Source organism: Perca fluviatilis, chromosome 19, assembly GCF_010015445.1.
Source record: "Perca fluviatilis chromosome 19, GENO_Pfluv_1.0, whole genome shotgun sequence".
Lineage (NCBI taxonomy): Eukaryota > Metazoa > Chordata > Actinopteri > Perciformes > Percidae > Perca > Perca fluviatilis.
Window position 1 is genome coordinate 35,098,865 of NC_053130.1, and position 19,551 is coordinate 35,118,415.

General features: G+C 41.6%; 1 protein-coding gene across 1 annotated transcript in view; it reads right to left on the bottom strand.

The window, feature by feature from the left end:
* Positions 1 to 19,551, bottom strand: part of shtn1 (shootin 1) — a 57,863-nt gene that overhangs the window by 11,454 nt on the left and 26,858 nt on the right. The window contains exons 5-11 of the mRNA XM_039783024.1: positions 12,832 to 13,003; positions 10,793 to 10,875; positions 7,181 to 7,262; positions 6,599 to 6,693; positions 6,310 to 6,456; positions 1,155 to 1,308; positions 309 to 426 (exon numbers count right to left, since the gene is read on the bottom strand). Coding sequence (XP_039638958.1) covers positions 309 to 426; positions 1,155 to 1,308; positions 6,310 to 6,456; positions 6,599 to 6,693; positions 7,181 to 7,262; positions 10,793 to 10,875; positions 12,832 to 13,003 — 851 coding nt within the window. The remainder of the gene's footprint in view (positions 1 to 308; positions 427 to 1,154; positions 1,309 to 6,309; positions 6,457 to 6,598; positions 6,694 to 7,180; positions 7,263 to 10,792; positions 10,876 to 12,831; positions 13,004 to 19,551) is intronic.

Here is a 19,551-nt window from a genome sequence, read left to right on the forward strand (position 1 = left end):
TCCTCTGAAACCGAGTCTTTCTAAAAACTCCGGCCAGAGTGGAGATTTGGGAAATATTCGTTTGCACGTCTGCATGTAAACTGAGACAAACGGAGGTTTAGGCAGTCGAGGAAGTGATTCGTTGCTGTTTTTGGGATTCTGATTGGCTAAACCACCAGGTTTGGCAATGCTCTTGACGGCAGTGAAAACGGAGAGGTTGAAATGTCTGTTTATGAAAATAGCCGGCCACGTGTAAACATAGCATTGGCAATTAAGCCTTTCCTGATTGGGACTGTGATGTACAGAGCATATTGTGTGTGTGATCAAACCTGAGCGGGTTGGAGGCTGGAGCTGGGGCTGGAGGGGGTGGAGGTGGTGGGGGAGGGGGAGGCGCTGGAGCTGGGGGCGGGTTGGTAGCTGCCTGCAGCTTCTTCTGAAGCTCCTCAACTGGCCAGGGAAACCCATCCAGTTAGAATAGACCCACAGCAACAGAACCGAGAACAGAGAAGGAAACTCTGAGGAACAACCAATGGTCTTCCTGAATCATGTGTTACACCAAACGGGGCCTGTTGCCATTGGTGTAGCCCACACACAGTGGTCCCCCCATACCAGGGGTCTTCAACTTTTTTTAGGCCAAAGACCCCTTAGCTGACACCCCCCCACACACACACACTACATATTGTATGAAATTGAGTTGTATATTAAACTGGGTCTACAGTCACATGTAGGGCAGCCTTTTTGTGTTGCATACAACACTAAGCTATTCAAATAATTATTGACATTCATATATTTATGAATCATGTTTTAATGTTAAACATACATGTAGCACAGTGAATCCTTAAGCTTGACTGTATCTGTGGGTGGCTACTACTTTACCTCTATCAACGTTGTGTACATTAAAAAACAAATCACAAATAGGCCGATTTATCTTTGCTAATAATATGTTGGACTCATGTTTATGTATATTCTTAGACATTAAGTTTTGAACTTGTTTTTAAGTGAATAAACAATAACTTGTGGCCCCCCATCCAGTAACTCTGAGGACCCCCTAAGGGTCCTGGACCCCCTGTTGAAGATCACTGCCCTATACGGTTCTATTCTGCATTGTCCTCTATAGCGTACAGTGTAATACCCCACAGTGTGTCTTATGCTTACACTTCCAAACATGTCTTCACCTGCACCCCGGAGATCCTTGACCTCCACTTCAGCCTTGGAGCATTTTTTTCTGTACTCTCTCTTCTCCTCCTCCATGAGCTCCAGTTTACGCCTCAATGCTGTCAGCTCCCTCTGAGGCTCACAGCTCCGCAGCCTGTCCTCCATCTGCTTCATCTGACAACGGATGGACACACACTCAATGTTTACCACAAAGGGCTTGTACCGTATGGACCCTCAATTAGCTTATTGTTAAATCCCCCTTTCAATACCATGGATATAGAGCCCTTCGTTATATAGAGCCTGGGTCTGTCCGAGGTTTCTTCCTAAAAGGGAGTTTTTCCTCGCCACTGTCGCACTAACTGCTTGCTCTTGGGGGAATTACTGGAATTGTTGGGTCTTTGTAAATCTGTCTGTAAAGTGTCTTGAGATGACTCTTGTTATGATTTGATACTATAAATAAAATTGAATTGAATATAGCCACAATTATACATGATTAAACACAGAGCTTTCAGGACGGCGAGCAAAGTTGACTTTGAGGCGAAAACAAAATACTTTCACCCAGAAAACGCTTGTTCGTTCCTCAGGAGTGTTTTAATCCAAACCACCATCTATTTTCGAAACTTAACGAGTGGTTTTGGTGTCATCGCTGCGTGACGCTCACTTGTTCTGGCTAAACTCCACCACCACGGCCCCTGAAAGGAGCGTCATCTGGCGGTGCCTGTGCCCGGCTCACAGTCACCTGTTGGCGGCTAAACAACTGCTGCTGGTAGCCGGCGTCCTGGAGCTCTGTAGCAGCTAAATCCAACCAGCAACTGCTGCTCAGATTTGATCCTTGTGTTCACGTTACAGCCCTTTACTAAGTTTTTAATACTTCTATTTTAGGTATATAATATATGGTCTACAGTATTGGTGAAGTAGCACTAGATACATTTTGTCCCCACTGGAGGATACAAATAATTCAGCAGAGGCACACAATTGCACCCTGAATATATGATTAAAAGGAATATAACTATAAGGAGCTAAAATGTGATAAATGTTCATGTACAATCATAAGCTAAACATTGCAGGAAAAGGAGCAGCTCTGCAGCATTGTGTGCTGCTGTGGCAGCAGCAGCTCCTGCGGTGGTGATTTCTGATAAGTAGCATTGGGTTGCTGCCAGTTGACATTCAGTCATCCACTTCCCAACCCCAGTATCTTAACCAGGGTTTTAATTGTTCCTCAAATGAAGGGTATGGCTAACCTCCACCCCGGCACCAGGAGAGATCAGTTATCCCACTCAGCTCTAATTTTATCCATCAGTGCAAGAGGAGGTGGGAGGAAGCTGGAGGCTACGCCGCTGCTTTTAATTATTAATCTGGCAGGTCATGGCCCCTAGGTTTTACTGTCATGGCCTGTGATAACTCAGCAGTCATTTCCCCCCTGTGTAATTAACCAGCTAAATAATTAGTGTTTTGATGCATATGATTTAGAGGCACTACAGGTTAGAGGTAGGGGGAAAAATAATTCTTAGATTCTCTCATGAAAGTGTATATCTTGATGTGGAAAAGTAAATTAATGGATTATATTCTGACACCCAAAGTGGATATTGATTAGCGTTTACAGTAGCCCACTGCGCTGAATGTGCGTTGCATTGATCCACCATGCTAGTAGGTTAGCTGACTCTGTCGGAACTGTGAGCTTCCAGTGAAAACGGCCAAAGTCGCCGGACCTGGACCAAACACAGCCTCTGAGACTTACCGTGGAACTGGAGCCAGGTTTGAGACATGCATACACTACCGAGATGGTTTTCTTTCCAGGTTTGGCTCCTGCACCCTGTGGCTGAGTCAGCTGTACTGCTAACCGAGCTAACTAGCTAATTGCAGCTGACTACAGTTAGTGGTTTCTTTAGCAACATGTAACATTAGCCTAAAGCTAATGTTATCTGTCCAAAACTCCGTGAATTACCTCGGCACTGCATTCACTGTCTCCACACTGATCAAACTGGACATCTTAATGATAATTCCAAAGCATTTGAGAGTGAAATCAAACTTTATGACATCTTTATGATCCATTTCTTAGAGGCATTGATTCTCTCTTAAAAGATTATGTCTTGATGTGGAAAAGTAAATAATTGGAAATGTACCCAATTCTCAAAATTATAATCTCTTGAAATGAACGCCGTGCAACCAGTAACCAGAAACAGCTCAAGCACGGCGTTCATCGTTCGACTGGTCATGACTGTTTTCCCAAGATGGCGCCTGCTTGTATACATAAACTATAACTTATAAACTATCTTTTTAATAAACTGTCTGTACACTTACAAAGTTCTCAATGCTTGAGTTTACATGTAGGGACCCTCATTATGCTACCGTGGAAGTGTGGTGCTATTTTGAGCCTTGTTAGTGGTGTAGAAATACCGATTTACCCTCTGCCCCGAAGACTAGCGTTATAAGCTAACCACCGGTTTGCACTAGCTTGTTTCAAGCTAGTGACACAGTAGATTAGCATGAAGACATGTCCCAGAGAACGGTCGACTCGGTACACATATGTTATTAACCCCTAGGTTCATTGATGATGAGATGGCAGCGGGAGGCGGAGATTTCCGTGGCCGGCGGCAGCGTCTCTTCCCCCGGGCAGGAACACAGCTTCGCCTCGCTTCTGCGCCGGTCCCAAGGTCGTGTTTTGTCGTCCACAGTTCGAGTACCGCCAGACTCCCTTTAAGAAACCTGTGGTTTAAACTTCAGCAAGCTGTGACAATGTGTCTGCTCCGCTCAATCCTGGTACTGGTTCTCCCGGGCTTCCCTTCCCTCCAGCAGGCCCAGCAGTACGGCCTGGGCCTCCAGCAGCGTGGTGTCGGTTTTGGCTCCCAGGAAGCAGGCAGTGAGCTCCAGATCCTGCAGCCGCAGACGGACTCTGCAGCCCCGCCGCCGGCCACCGACCACCGGCAAAGGCAATAGAACTTTCCGCCGAAATCAACATACAGGTCGTCCTGGACTATGTGGAAGATCTTCCCAATCACCACTTTGACCGGTCCCATCTGGATCAGCGGGGACCGGCGCAGCAGTGAGGCAAAGCTCCGTGGCCTACGGCAGCCTCTCTTCCCCCGGGCAGGAACACAGCTTTGCCTCGCTGCTGCGCCGGTCCTCGCTAATCCAGATGGGAACGGCCAAAGACAGAGTGGTGATCGAGAGGATCTTCCACGTAGTCCAGGACGACCTGTACGTAGATTTCGGCGGAAAGTTCCATTGCCTTTGCCGGTGGCAGGCGGACGGAGAGGAGCTATTGCAGTGCGGGGCAGCAGAGTCCGTTTGCGGCTGCAGGATCTGGAGCTCACTGCCTGCTTCCTAGGAACCAAAACCGACACCAAGAAGCTGGAGGCCCACGCCGTACTGCTGGGCCCGCTGGAGGGAAGGGAAGCCCGGCAGAACCAGTACCAGGATTGAGCCAAGTGGACTGTCACAGCCTGCTGAAGTTTAAATCACAGTTTTCTTAAAAGGAGTCTGGTGGGACTCGGACTGTGGACGACGAAACATGACCGGGGGACCGGCGCAGCAGTGAAGCGAAGCTGTGTTCCTGACGCTGCCGCCGGCCACGGAACTCTCCGCCTCCCGCCGCTGCCGGAGCTCCGATTGCAGGTCAAAGGCGGAATATATCATAAAACACATTCTCACCTGTGAAATGTTATCCCTTGCTGTTTTTCTTTCGTTCGAACATCCATAAGCAGCACAAAAGTCCAGCATATCCATATTGATTACTTTTTATTTCTTCGTTTTAAAATTTTTTTTTGTTGTTGTTTTTTTCCCTCCATGTCACAAACTCGAGATCTGTGAAAGTATTTTGTTTTCGCCTCAAAGTCAACTTTGCTCGCCGTCCTGAAAGCTCTGTGTTTAATCATGTATAATTGTGGCTATATTCAATTCAATTTTATTTATAGTATCAAATCATAACAAGAGTCATCTCAAGACACTTTACAGACAGATTTACAAAGACCCAACAATTCCAGTAATTCCCCCAAGAGCAAGCAGTTAGTGCGACAGTGGCGAGGAAAAACTCCCTCAAGATCTTGAGTTTAGTGTTTGCTCCAGTGGCGAGGAAAAACTCCAGTGGCGAGGAAAAACTCCCTCAAGATCTTGAGTTTAGTGTTTGCTCCCAGTACATGTATTTTTTTTTTCCTCCATAGTTATTTCCAGTTCAAAAGATGAAAAGATGAATACTATTCTTACACATCTCGTCAGACATGTTTGAACTGCAGAATGAATCATAAGTCATGAAGACGTTGTGTGATCCAGAGTCTCAACATGTCTCCACTAAAAGATTGTCCTGAGCAGTTTCCTCTAACTGGTGTGTTTTCTTCCTCACGTTGATTCGTTTTGCCAGTTGAGAACACCAAAATATCCCAACTGAGATGGCTAAAATCATGTTCACACGACTAAAACCTGATCATTTTTTCCACTACTTGTTTTTTCTTGAAAACTGTTTTTGCACATGCTAGAATCCAATACTGTTAATGTCAGTAGTAGTATTTTAATTTGCTGTTCCCTGTTGCTTTTCTATTCCAAGTTTGTTTTAATCAGGGAAATTAATGAACAGCATTTTTTCTCATAAGACCATTAGAGGCTTATTTTAGATTATATGGCCACATGTTGGTAACAAACAACAATCCCCTAAGTTCTGCTGATTGATAACTTTAAGAACACTATCAGAAATTATTTAATAAAGACAAAATGCCCACTAGATATGATTCTGAATGAAGTGTGTCGTACTTGTAAGCTTGGTGCTTATTTAGCAGTAAGTGGTGAAAGAGCCAGAGACTGGATATTTTTGCCTGTTGGGCCACACCACGACGTTGTTTTAAATATTTCCTAAAAAGAACCGTTTGGCTCCTCCACTGCCTCAAATTTGGGTTTGTGTGTTGTTTTTAGAACTGCACATTGAGAATGTAATTGGAACGAAAAAGGAAAAGTCCCCAAATTAGAAGTGCTTATGAGATTTTTATGAGGAGACAAATGTGGACGTCCCATCGTGAGGCCTTACTTCCACATGCTTGAAGAGCTTGCATTCTGTAGTTCAGTTCAGTTGTATTACCTCACTCTTCCATGTCCATCATACCCAGCCAAGAACTTAAGAACTGCAACTATTTGTGTGATGTGACATCCATACATTAGTCTAGTTTGTGCATGGTTGTGTGCACGGACCTGGCTCTGGTGCTTCAGCCTCTGTGTCTCCAGTTCCTGGGTCAGTCCGGTGACCTGGCTGAGGGCTTCCTGTAGAGCTTGACTAGGCGAGGAGCTTTGCATCAGGATCTGACTCTGTCTCTTCAGCTTTGTTTGCTCAACCACCATCTGAAAAAAAAGGACCACAAGAAAAAAAAAGGGTTATTTCCCCTTATGGAAGACTGTCAGGACACATTGTTGCAAGGGACAAAACAGCATAATGGAAATCATCATACCGGGAATAAAAGAGGAACATGCAGGGCTAACTTACCGCTCTAGCAAAGCTCTCTGCCTCTGTCCTCAGGTCCCTCTCCAGGTTCACGGTGTCCTGTAAGGCCTCATATTCCTCCACAGCAAACTGAGACACTGGACAAAGATTTCCATGTTGGGTCTTTCATGTCTTTTACCATAAAAATGCAACATGAAGTCTATCAACAATCAATGAATGTGATACCCTGGTATAAGGAAATAAGATGGAATGTATTATATAGGGCTTTTCTAGTCTTATCACATACTCAAAGCGCTTTTACATAGTACACAAATCATTCACCATTCACACACATTCATACACTACATGCCGTACAAGGTGCCACCTGCTCATCAGATAAACATTCACGCACATTTACAATCCTATGGCATAGTCTCAGGAGCAATTCAGGACACTTAGACTGGGTTCGAACCACTGACATTCTGATTGGTAGGCGACCACTCTACCACCTGAGCCACAGCTGCACCGTGATCGTGAGTAGTATCCATGTTTTTTTACATTAGCTTATTAGTGGTAGTGTTTCTAAAATATGAAGACCACATTAACCATGTGCACCACCCCCCCCCCCCGCCCCCCTTCACCAACCTCTGTTATATTTCCCCAGGAGCTTCTTTTGCCGCAGCGTCTCAGCAATTAAAACAGTGTTATCCTGTTTCTCTTTCAGCAGCTGCAAATGTAAAGTAGAGAAACAATACAGATAATGTTACGAGTTCTGTTTTTATAGTAATCACTGACATGGTTAAAATGGAGATGACAAAGACGATTTGGTAACACTTTATTTGAAGGAGTGTGCATAAGACTGACATGACACCGTCATAACTGTGACATGACACATGTCATTAAAACGTCTTTATGAATGTTTCTGACTGTTGTCATTGGCATTGTAATTTGGTAAATTATGACACTTTTAATGCAAAGTTGGCATTGTTGTGTTATGGCAACTTGACATTAACCTAGACAACATAACTTGTCATAAACATGTCACAGCAGGCATAATTATCAAAATCAAAGAAACTATCTGGCTTTGGGTTAACATTACATTAAACTGTCAGTGGTGGTTGGTTTTTAAATTGGCTGTCATGAGACCATTTATAAATATTTTCCTTAACCTTAAAGGAATATGCCACAGTTTGTTGAAATAGGGTTATTCACCTTCTCCTCTATATTTATATAGGTGGGCAAACAAATTTTTGTCTCAGTGCATGCATTGTCTTAGTCTGGCGCCGGCACCGCTAGCTTAGCTTAGCGTAATGAATTAAATCCTTTGTTGCCGTTAGCATGTCGTGAGTAAAAGTGACCCAACAACAACAAAAACAAAATCGAATTACTTCTTGTGGCCTGCGTATTCACAACAAGTAAAAATAGCAATGCCGATTAAGACTAGACAATTTCCTATGCAGATATTGACGTGTGACTATATTGGGTGGAAGTAGGCTACAGCCGAAGCACTGCTACTCGGGCACAGAGATATCGGCAGCCCGCGGGGCTCTGCGGCCGGCGCAAAGTCACTGTTTCTGGGTTGCTGGACAACCAAATGCCGCTGCCCTGACTGAGCTCCGCAGGGCTCCGTTTGATTTCCCTATCAAATGCCTTTATAACGGTGTCATGAATAATTCCCTTGACCTCAAGTAAAGTGGACCCATTTGGACTTGTCATTAAGATGTAATAAAAGTTCTAAGACCAGTTTGATGACAGTGAATACAGTATTGAGGTGATTTAATGAGTTTTGGACAGAAAACGTTTTAAACATTTTCGCGGTTTAGACTATCTTGACTTGCTAAAGTAACCGCTAACTGTTGAGTTAGCTGCGGTTAGCTACTTAGCTTGGTTAGCTGTACAGCTGACTCAGCCCTGAGGTGCCAAGAGCCAAACCTCCTTGGCTCCTGCACACTGGGGCTGAGTCAGCTGTCCTGCTAACTGAGCTAACTAGCTATTGGCAGCTAACTACAGTTACCAGTTACTTTAGCAACAAGTAACATTAGCTTTAGGCTGTCCAAAACTACCTAAATCACCTCGGTACTGTATTCGCTGTAGTCCAACTGGTCAAACTGCACATCTTAATGACAAATCCAAATGGGTCCAATTGGTTAAGGGAATTATTTATGACACCGTTATAAGAGCATTTATGACATCTTTATGACAAGTCCAAGTTGTTTCACTTCCTTCTACTCAAGGAAAAATATTCATGACAAAATTATAACTGTCTCATGACAGCCAATGAACAAACCAAACACTTCATGAGAGTTTAATTAACGTTTATATAAAGCTAAATAGTTTCTTTAAGTTTTTTAATTAAACCTGCTATGACATATTTTTTAACACACTGGTATCGGATGGGTACTCAGTATTGGCCGATACACAAGTTCAGGTATTGGAATCAGTATTGGGAAGAAAAAAAAACGATATCTAACTGGTATGGCCGTTTAAAATGCTGGGCAAATAGCATCTGAAATGCAGCCTTGTTGAGGCAGCACTTGGAAACCGGGAGAGATTAGGAAGAATCCACTGTCACACATTAGTGGTGCTGTCCCAAACTAACATACTGACAGTCTGGCAAGAGTCCAGACTAACCTCTTCAGAGAGAAAACTACCATGGTCTTTGTCTTTCTGATTGGTTGCTGAATGTCAAGAAGTAAGTGAGAAGAGGAAGAGAGAGAGAGGAGAAAGAAGGAGATGCAAGAAAGAGTAGTTTGGTTAGTTTCTGTCTCCATCTATTTGTTAACCTACATGAACTGAAATCAACGCAGAGCTGTGAGCGTTCAGTGAGCGGTTGGCGACGCAAAAGGGAAACCAGCCAACCACGTTGTAAGTGGACAGTGCAGGAGCTGAGATAGCGCCACCAAAAGTTCACTGGGCTTCAGGTAGGCCTACGTCCTTTTTTGGTAATTGGCAGCCGGCTGCACGGCTTTGTGTTAATTAACTCCCGAGACCTTACAACAAATCCTTTCTCCATTGCGACAATGGACATTGAGGAAAATAGCACAAAAAGTAGGGATGATTGTGAAATGTTGGGCCGATACCGATGTTTAAAATAACAGCCTTTTTTGTATTTATTCCCCCTTTTGTGCCATCATTATAAAACAATTACTTGAATTGTTTTTAGGTCATTCAATGAAATGTAAATATATAAAAAAAATACATATATATATATATATATAAACATAATTAATAAATCAAATATAAATATCTTTCACCTCTTGTGTTTCCATTAAGCACAAACTAACAGTTGGCTGGAACATGGGCCTCTCTACTTAGGTAAAAAGCTTTCCCATACAGTGGGCCTTCTCTACTGAATATTAATGATAAAAGGAAAAGAAAATCACCTCAAGCCTACTACTTCTGCATGTTTCTCTTTACAAAGATAAGCATCTCTGACTTGTTGCAGCTCAGTCTATTTCTCTTCTCATCCAAGATGCGAGACGCAGAGCAGAACACTGACGACAATTTGGAAACAAAGCACACATGTGCACGGCACCCATTGCCCTCTTACACCATGCCAAAGTCGTGTCCAGCCACTGGATTCTTCTCAGAATCAGCAGCTGGGTATGCTAGCTACTGTTGTCAAATACAATACAATACAACTTTATTGTCAGTTTACATTGAAATTCATTTTGCGTTCCTGAGCAGCTCTACTCAAAAGAAGAAATAAAAAGAAAAATACACACAGAGCCAGACAACAATTACACATAGACATATCAACAGCCATGGCAAAGAACCATGTTTTGTGATATCCTCGGATCCAGATCTTAATTGGCAGCACACTGATTTTGGTTTAGCAACAGGATAGACACAAACACAACACTTAACCAGCGCAAACATGATGCGACACAGACAAACATCCACTAACGGGGATTGTTATCTTATTTGTTGCTTACACGTAACTCTGTTGTCGTTACTGATGAGTCGCAGTGATGAAAGGCTAAAATCATGCCGGAATGATAGAAACGTTGCATTTACCAGCAATAATTGCAATTAATCTGAATTTTGCTGCTGGCTTAGTAAAACAGGTGGACATCCACACACACATCCACATCCAAGCCCAGCTGGGTGCACGACTTCAAACAACAAAGGAAGAGGAGAGACCTCCTCTTCAGTAACACGCTCTCAACAATTTGGTAGCCTTGCCATTGACATAGATTTATTATGAGCAAACATGTATTGTGTATAGAATCCAAGTGACAGAAACAGTGCACTTACTTCTTCCCTGGTTTCCCTCAGTTGTTCTCTCACTGCTTCAAGATCAGTGACAGCTGGGTGTTTGTCCAACTTATTTTGTAGCTCTGAAACAAAGAAAATCAAAGCAGTTTTAAGCTCATATTGGGTGAAGGACTCGTTCTTTGTGATTCTTTTTGTCACCTTGGATGTTTAAAAAAAAATATATATCTATATATCTATCAAATTAACTTTATTTTTCCCATGAAGGAACTTCATTTGTTCAGGCACATTTAGACACAACATACAACAGTCCATAGTCAATAATAATCATACAAGAGAATACATAAATACTTAAAAATACTAAAAACTAAAAACCCTGAGGGTAAGAGTTTGGGTGACATTGTTGTCACCTGACCAAATCGATCAAAGTTAACGATAACCCTTGGCTGTATGAATAGTGTGACTGACCTATAAACTAATATCACAGTCCACAGCATGTGATCAAATACAAGATTTGTGTTGCTTTTAGATAGTGAATATTTAGTATATGTTTACCCCGGAGCAGCAGTGAAAAGACGAGAACATTGGAGAATATACTGCAACCACCATTCATTTATTTCTTTGTTATACTTTATGTGATTGCAAAATGAAATATAATGTGAAAGAATATAGTGTGACATTTAATAAAAAAAACAATAGCAGCACCAACAGAGTTTTTGTGGGAACGTCAGTCATCTGCTTCATGTGTAAACTGCATAAAATGTTCAAATTTGTTTGCCGAGGAAATTCAAGGAACACTTTAGTTCTGAAATCTTTGAAATTACACAGAGATTACACCTGTTACTACAACGCAGCTCACAGCAGGACCAGGCTGAGGCATTTATGAGGGTACTTAAGCAGAAAAAGGTCGCTGACACCTGGAATTGTTTTTGGGGAGGGATGGAATGCCCTTTGTTAAGTAGGACAAGTATTCTGATGGATAAAACTCTCCCATTAAATGAAAATGTGTGTGTTCCCTGGCAGGAAGTGCTTTGACTAGCTGCCCATTGGGATTGGGCGATTGGAGGAATAAATCGGCTACCAGCCGGTTGGCTGAGTACATCACTGCTTGTTGTTTTTTTTTGGCCGATTTTTGTCATTTGATTTTGCAAATTTAATGGTTTGTGTTTTTTTTTTGCCAATTTTTGTCATTTTATTTTGCTAATTTAATAGTCTGTGCGTGCAGAAGGAGTCAGAGCCGCTGCAAAGCTCTAAAACAGTGTGTGTCTGGCTATGCAAGACTACTCAGCAACGGCAGAGAGAGACAGCGTGCAGAGCCAGCATATTTTTTTTTTTTAAGGGGGGTTCGGACTGACAATATGTTGACAATTTTAACATATTGCCCAACCCTGGCACTGTCCATTAACATGCAATTATGCAACAAAATAAGACCACAATCTTTGAGCAAGTCAACTTATTAATGCATTCAGTCATCTTCTGCATCAGAGTGTATCATTTCCAAATGGTATGATTGTCTGTCCCTTATAATGCCAACAGCCTTCAACAACATGATGGGAAAAGCATCATCCATTATCACCTCAGGTATAATTACCTACTGACTTAAGGAAGTGACCATGACATTTCCCAGAGACAGCTGGATTGGTAGGGAAGTAGGTGAGTGAGTGCTGCTTCACCAAGCCTCACTCACTGAACATAGTGTATGTAGTTATTGTTACTTCATGAATATGCAATGCACAGTTTAGCACTTAACAAATGACTGGTCTATATCCACGACATTCCACTTCTGGGATTGCTCTGCATGTTATTGCTGTTCTGTTGCACGACTAAAACTACTTTTGAACATACACATGTTGATTGTGATTGATTTAAAGAAATGCCAATAAACCAGAGCACGTTTTTCACAAGATACACAAGATGATTGTAATTGGTTTAAAGAAATGCCAATAAACCAGAGCACGTTTTTCTCCCATCCAGGAATGCTGTGTGGACTAGCCAGACCTTCCTCCGCAGCGCTGTGGAGGAAGGTCTGGCAATGCAAGACTAACAAATGACTAGTTTAAATTTGTTGGCACTTTACACACCTGAGATGGTGGTCTGGCACTGGGCAGAGAGGCAGACCATGCTAGCTGCATGTAGCTCTTCACTCTCGTTCTCTTCTTCATCGTCCAGGCTGATCTCAGCGATGGCCTCTGGGCCGAGGAGGGGCAGCAGCATCATGCTCTTCCTCTTCAGAGAGCGGTTCTGACGGTTCAACTACAGCGAGGAGGCACAGCCACAAACATACCGTATAAGCACATGTGACTGCCCATGCTGAATGTATTCAACAATATATCATGAATATCGTCCCTGCAGGTTGAAAACCTTGTAGCCTAAAACTGTTAGTTTTTTTAGGTAATATAAAAAAGGCTAGGCCAGTTAGGAAATTAACTAACAATGTAAAGAGCAACAAGCCACTGACACATATGTTGAAATTTGATTCAGTCAATAAATTATAATTTTTTTTTCTTAAATTTGGTTACTAGGAAAACTCAGCCCAGAGTAATTTTATTCTCCCCAAAACAAGTATTCAAAATAAATCACAACTTCTTTTGCAATTTTCACGGTCTCTTGCAACTTTGTTTCAACAAAAATACAAAAGACATTGCAACTTTTAATCGCAATTTTTTACAAAAGCTCCCCCAAAATCAGGCATTTTGGGCCGCAACAATCTAAAAAAAAAGGCCGCGAAATCCTCTTAAGGAGATTTTTTGCGTCAATAACAAACGCCAAAGGCACCTGACCAAGCGTCACTTTTGTATTGTATATATTTAAATTATAGTATTTAATACACTGTAGTTGGTTCAGACATTTTGAATCTTGAAATTACATGGAGGTGATATGAAAAAAAAAACGATGGTTTGAATGAATCACTTAAAAACAGGGAAGAACAGCTTTCTTCTGCTATACCTGTATATATCTAAAATCTGTTGGACATGATAAAGCAGCAAAGGTGGTACACAAAAGCAGCAACATTAAACTTTTCAAACTGTAGCTAGTTTTTCAACAACGACAATAACACTTTAGTGTAAATAGTTTCACTGAATACACTCACCATACCTCAATACCAGATTGCATTGTGCAGCCACATGAACAAACTCTGCATGCACAACGTACGGCATATTCAGCACCTATTCCCTAAAAGATGTCATGAATCTAACAAAAACTGACAGAGCCAGCATCCTGCAGCGCCTTCATTCTCAAATCTGCATAGAGTGACAAGCGTGCTTTGTATTAAGCATGTGGAAAACAGGCAAAGAAATGAGGTAGCAGAGCGACAGACGGGGCAGATGAGATGTTGTTGATTTCCTCTTTTCTTTGGCCCTGCAATCAGTCATAATAGCAGGACGCATGCAAAGGCAATGATAAGGTGTGAAAAAACACACATCGTTAGAGAAGCACAGGCAGGCTGGGAAAAGGCAGTGAATATCTCTCCTTTTAGATGTAATCACAGGTTTTTGATGTGACGTGTATTTGCATCTTGCATTTCTACGCATCGTGTTTTTCTGTATGATTATCACTTCTAACACATATTCTTATGTGGCATTTCCTTTTGAAATCATTTGCAAATTGATCAGTTCTACATGAAGCATACATACTAAACTGCCACTATGGCGAATCCATTTCTAACAGTTCAATCATCAGGACGGCCATAAGGAAACCATCCCTAAGTAACACATGAAAGAAGCCTATGGGAAGGAGATGGATGCCAATTATGCATGTTTCATGATAGCATCTGAAGGAAGAAAAAATGTCCTGACAAAAGCAGAGAAACACAAAAAGCGAGCCATGAAAGAAACATTTATTAATGGCATCCTGGTGGGAGCAGATTTCAGCAATTTCATCTTTTGATGATGCCCTTCAGACTGCTTTTTTTCTGAAATGCAATCAACAATACATAACATGGAATCACATTCTTCTGATAATAATCTACAATTCACGAGAAAAGTACATATAAAATTACATAGATAAATCAAGGCTGATTTAGCATCAGGCTAGCATCAACACAAAAACTGTAAGCATCAAAAACATGTTCGGATTTGACTGGTGGTAAATTGCCTTTTTAATTCAAAATGTTTGGTGAGGTGTAAAGGAATTGCTCTGATGTAGCTTCTTTCAGAGTGGGCTTGAGAATGTTTGGTATGCAAAATTACCATCATTAGGTACAAAGAAATGAATACAGACTTCAATCTGTCTGTCCTCCACTGGGAACACCTCCTTATGTATTTTGGGTTTGATTTAAAAGTAAATGAGTAACAAAGTGATGTTAACACCCTCAGAGTGCAGGAATTGCTGCTTTACAATATTGCTGAAATGCTATTGAAAGGTCAACACTGTTCAAAAGGTAATGTCATTTATTCAGCCTTATTCTATTCCCAGCACTTGGATTAATGGCAAATTAATGTGTTGCTTTCAACTAAATTAAGTGTTGAATAGTGGATGTATGGATATATTCTTGGATATGGCTAATCAAAGACTATTAGTCTGTGTGCCGCCCCCCCACAGTGACACCCTGCAGTATTAGCAAGGCAGGGGACTGTCTAGGTATGGACAATGTTTTAAATCAAGGAGGAAGAGGAGAAAAGAAGCAGTGAGCACATGAAGAAGAGACCAAAAAAATCAAATAAAGCTTGAAAGAGAGTAGTCACTTAGACTGCCCCAAAGCAAGCTTTTAGCCAGTATATTCTTACGAACAAATAGATTAATTCCTGCTGTAAGACCAGGAGTGGGCTAGTTTATTGCTGCCTCTAAGTAGCCCTGCCCAGTGGACATAGCCTCATACATTATGTCTTTTCAGTAGGAAAAGAAAAGTGACACAAAATAGTATCTGTCCCACATTTCAAGGCAATGGCAATTCATCACATTTGATTCGTTGTCATCAGTCGCTAAATATTCACTTTGCAAACCCTGAAACTTCCAAACCTGCATATTTGCATCCATATAGTACAATGACAAAAATGGGTTGCATATTTGGTGGGCTTTCTTGAAAAACAAGGTCTGTGTTCATGTTCATTCTTGGAATATTCATGTTTGGAACAATGGCCAGAAATGCAGCACGTACAAGATGACATACATAGATTAACATCTGCCACATCTCTGCACCTTTCAGGTGAAGCAGGAGATGGAAACATCATTTTCTGCATGCCTTACCTGGGTTTGGTTGGAGAAACTAGGATACTGATCCAAGTTTCTTGAATGGATATGTTAATAAACTCTCATACCCATATAACTTGATCTCCTTGGAGTCACGAGTTATTGACAAAAGAATGACTATATTGAATATTTCAATAAGAGTATAAAAGTATTCTACCAGACTGGTTTCCTAAGGGAAATTTTATTTCTCTCCTATAGTAAGTTAATGTTATTGCAAATAAATGCTTCAGACATGATATTGGGAGTGAGATCTTGATCTTGGAACAGCAACATCATACTACAAGACAATCATTGCATTAACTTGGTCCAAACTGGATTGGATTTAAAGCTGCGGTAGTCACTTTATTTTTTGCGTCATTGGGCAAAAATTCCATAATAATCTTTCAGCATATTGTAATTCAAGTCTTCTGAGAGAAAACTAGACTTCTGCACCTTCTCTTGGATCTGTTTCTTTTTAAGTTTTAGATAATCTAGCCGTGACGGGAGACTCTGGCTAATCACAGATCATTTCAGAGAAGAGAGGGCGCTCCTATTGGCAGGAAGAGGTCTTACTCTACTTCAAATTCTGGCATCTTTTTGCACCCTACCTTCTGCAGCTATAATGGAGCAACAGAAATTAAATGTAATAAGAAAGAAAGAGAGCGAGAAGGAAGTCAACTAAAAACAAATCAGGAACAGCGCCATGTCTGAAACCAACCATGGGCTTAGCGGTCAACGGAGGAACTGCAATGTCTCACAACACTCTGGCCCAGACAGACTTTTCCCATAGACTTTGCATGGCAAAAAAAACGTCTATATTTCAGTGGCAAATGTTTTTTGGGGTACATCAACTTACCAGTCCGAACATTCAAATGGTCCTTGTTTAAACCGTCATATTTAAAAACATGTAACATGCACTGTACTGTACACAGTACTGCGCCCATTTCGCCCTGCACTGTGCATGCTCATATGACGGTTCTACTGAATTCATTTAGCTATAATAATGGCTATACCGCTGTAATTCATCATTATCTTATAATACATCCGAGGGTTGTATGCTGTAAAGCCTGTAACATTAACATCTGTTCACAAACTACCGGGGCTACCGCTAACCTAGCGTAAATAAATCTATGGGTAGCTAGTGATTATATAACATAATGATTACATCATCTTTGTTCTCTTTATACATCCATCGTTTATATGATAATCATTAAACGATGAAAACAATGAAAACCCAATGTTAGTGAATATTTACGACGAGTTCTACGCGTATACTCGTTTCCACTGGAAAGAAGCTCATAAACGAGTAGTGTTGCTACGACAACTCGTCGAACTGTCGCTAGTGCGCACGTCCATCGTGATGTCATGGGCCAGTCAACGCGGGAGTTCTGGGTATTTTTCAAGCTCCATGACTGCTTTATGCACTTTTGAGCAACTCTCATTGGAATGAGCTCATTGTGCCGGACGCTGTATCCAGTTCTCTTAATACGTCCATGATCTCTCTCCAAACAATGTGGACAGCGAGGTTACGGACAGAGGTGCCCAACTGGTCCAGTCTTTTTAAACCATAGTTTATACTTATAATATAACTCATTTCTGTCGTTATTAGTTTTATATTTCCAAATACATACATTAGCATCCATCAATGTCATTATATTTTCTGTTCTTTTTCAGACATACAGTAGGTTGGCTGCTGGATTCTTTTGTGTGACTCAAGTCAGTGGTTGCAACAATAATTGCAATAGTCATATTTCAAAGGCAAGAATAAATAATAAAGTATTTTTAAAGTGTTGCGATTTGTCAGGACTATATTTGGCCCTCCAGCCTAAAGAAGAAGTTATATGCCTGTAATGTACTCTTATAATATTGCAATCATTTAAAAGTTTTTGTTTCCAGTCATATAGCCTTGCAATCTAGACCAGTTAGGAATCAAATTAATTTTGGTTAATATGACAACATAAAAATGTATAAGCCTAAAGCCCTGTATCCTCACACACAGTTTAACACCACAGGAAATTATGGTGTGTGTATGTGTGTGTGTGTGTGTGTGTGTGTGTGTGTGTGTGTGTGTTGTGCCATTATTAGGTGATGCTAATGGTTCATTAAAAATATTCTGTAAATGATACTAAACAAATGAAGGCTGTGGTTCAGGTGGTAGAGCAGTCATCTACCAATCAGAAGGACGGTGGTTCAATCCCCTTGCCCCTGCAGTATACATGTCAAATTGTGCTTGGACAAGACACTAAAGTCTGAATTGCTCCCGATGCTGTGCCATTGGAGTGTAAATGTGTGTGAATGTTCATCTGATGAGCAGGTGGCACCTCGTATGGCAGCCTTGGCCACCAGTGTATAAATGTGTGTGTGTGTGTGTGTGTGTGTGTGTGTGTGTGTGTGTGTGTGTGTGTGTGTGTGTGTGTGTGTGTGTGTGTGTGTGTGTGTGTGTGTGTGTGTGAATGGTGAATGGTGAATGGTGAATGGTTCCTGTACTATGTACAAGTGCTTTGAGTACTCATTAAGACTTGAAAAGCGCTGTATAAATGCAGTCTATTTACATTTACATTTCTTTAAAGGGGTTATAGAATGCAAAACCAATGTTACCTTGTCATAGTTGAATAACGACAGTTTGGAGGGTAAATAGGACATCCATAGAACCTCTAAATCCCATTGACACCTCTTTCCTGTCTCTCAAAACGTGCAAATCTCAACAAAGCTAAAAGTTGACGTCAACTCCTCAACTCCTAGTCTTTGTCACGCCCCAACATTTACATAGGCTAAACCACTGACCTGAGGTCAGTTAAGTCTTCTGAATCTAGGTCACGCAATTTTATACATTGTTCGTCTGCTATTGAATTACTAAATTCACTTATGAGACTTTTTTATGCGAGAAATCAACTATGTAGAGGTCAAATATGGGCTGTTTTACGAAAATGTATGGCTAATTGCAAATTTTGTCCGACTGTGTGTCACAGTTCAGCAGGAGCTCAGCAGGCTAACGTGACAGCGGCCGGTGCTGCCTCACCGCCTGGCATGTCCTCCTTCACAGACCCCGGCTCGCTGTGAGCTAGATGGATCTCCGTCACGACCGGAAGCCCGCAGCGCTCCATACCCGTCAAAGTCACCGTTTCTGGGTTACTGGACTACCAAATGCAGAGGCCCTGACGGAGCTGCAGCTAGCCGCGATCTTTACCCATAGGATTTAAGGGACACCAGCAGCTAACGAAACCCCTCATATTCACAAAAATGCATTAAATTGAAATTGGACACGAGCGTTAGCTTTATAAGAACTTAGGGTAGCCGTTATATAATTTGGGTGACAAAATTCAAACTGTAAATATACTATAATTATGCCGGCAGCCGGCCAGCTCCACGGAGCCCTGGTAGTTCAGTAACCCAGAAACGGTGACTTTTTCCTGGGTATGGAGTGCTGCGGGGCTGCCACTGTCTCGTCAGACTGTGTGGACCTCCTGAAGTCTGACACGTCTTACCAAATTTACAATTAGCCATACATTTTTGTAAAACGGCCCATATTTGAGCTTTATATAGTTGATTTGTCACATAAAAAAGTTTCAGAAGTGAATTTATTAACGAAACATTGCAGTGTCTGAAATATGAGACCTGCTGTCTCGTCTCCA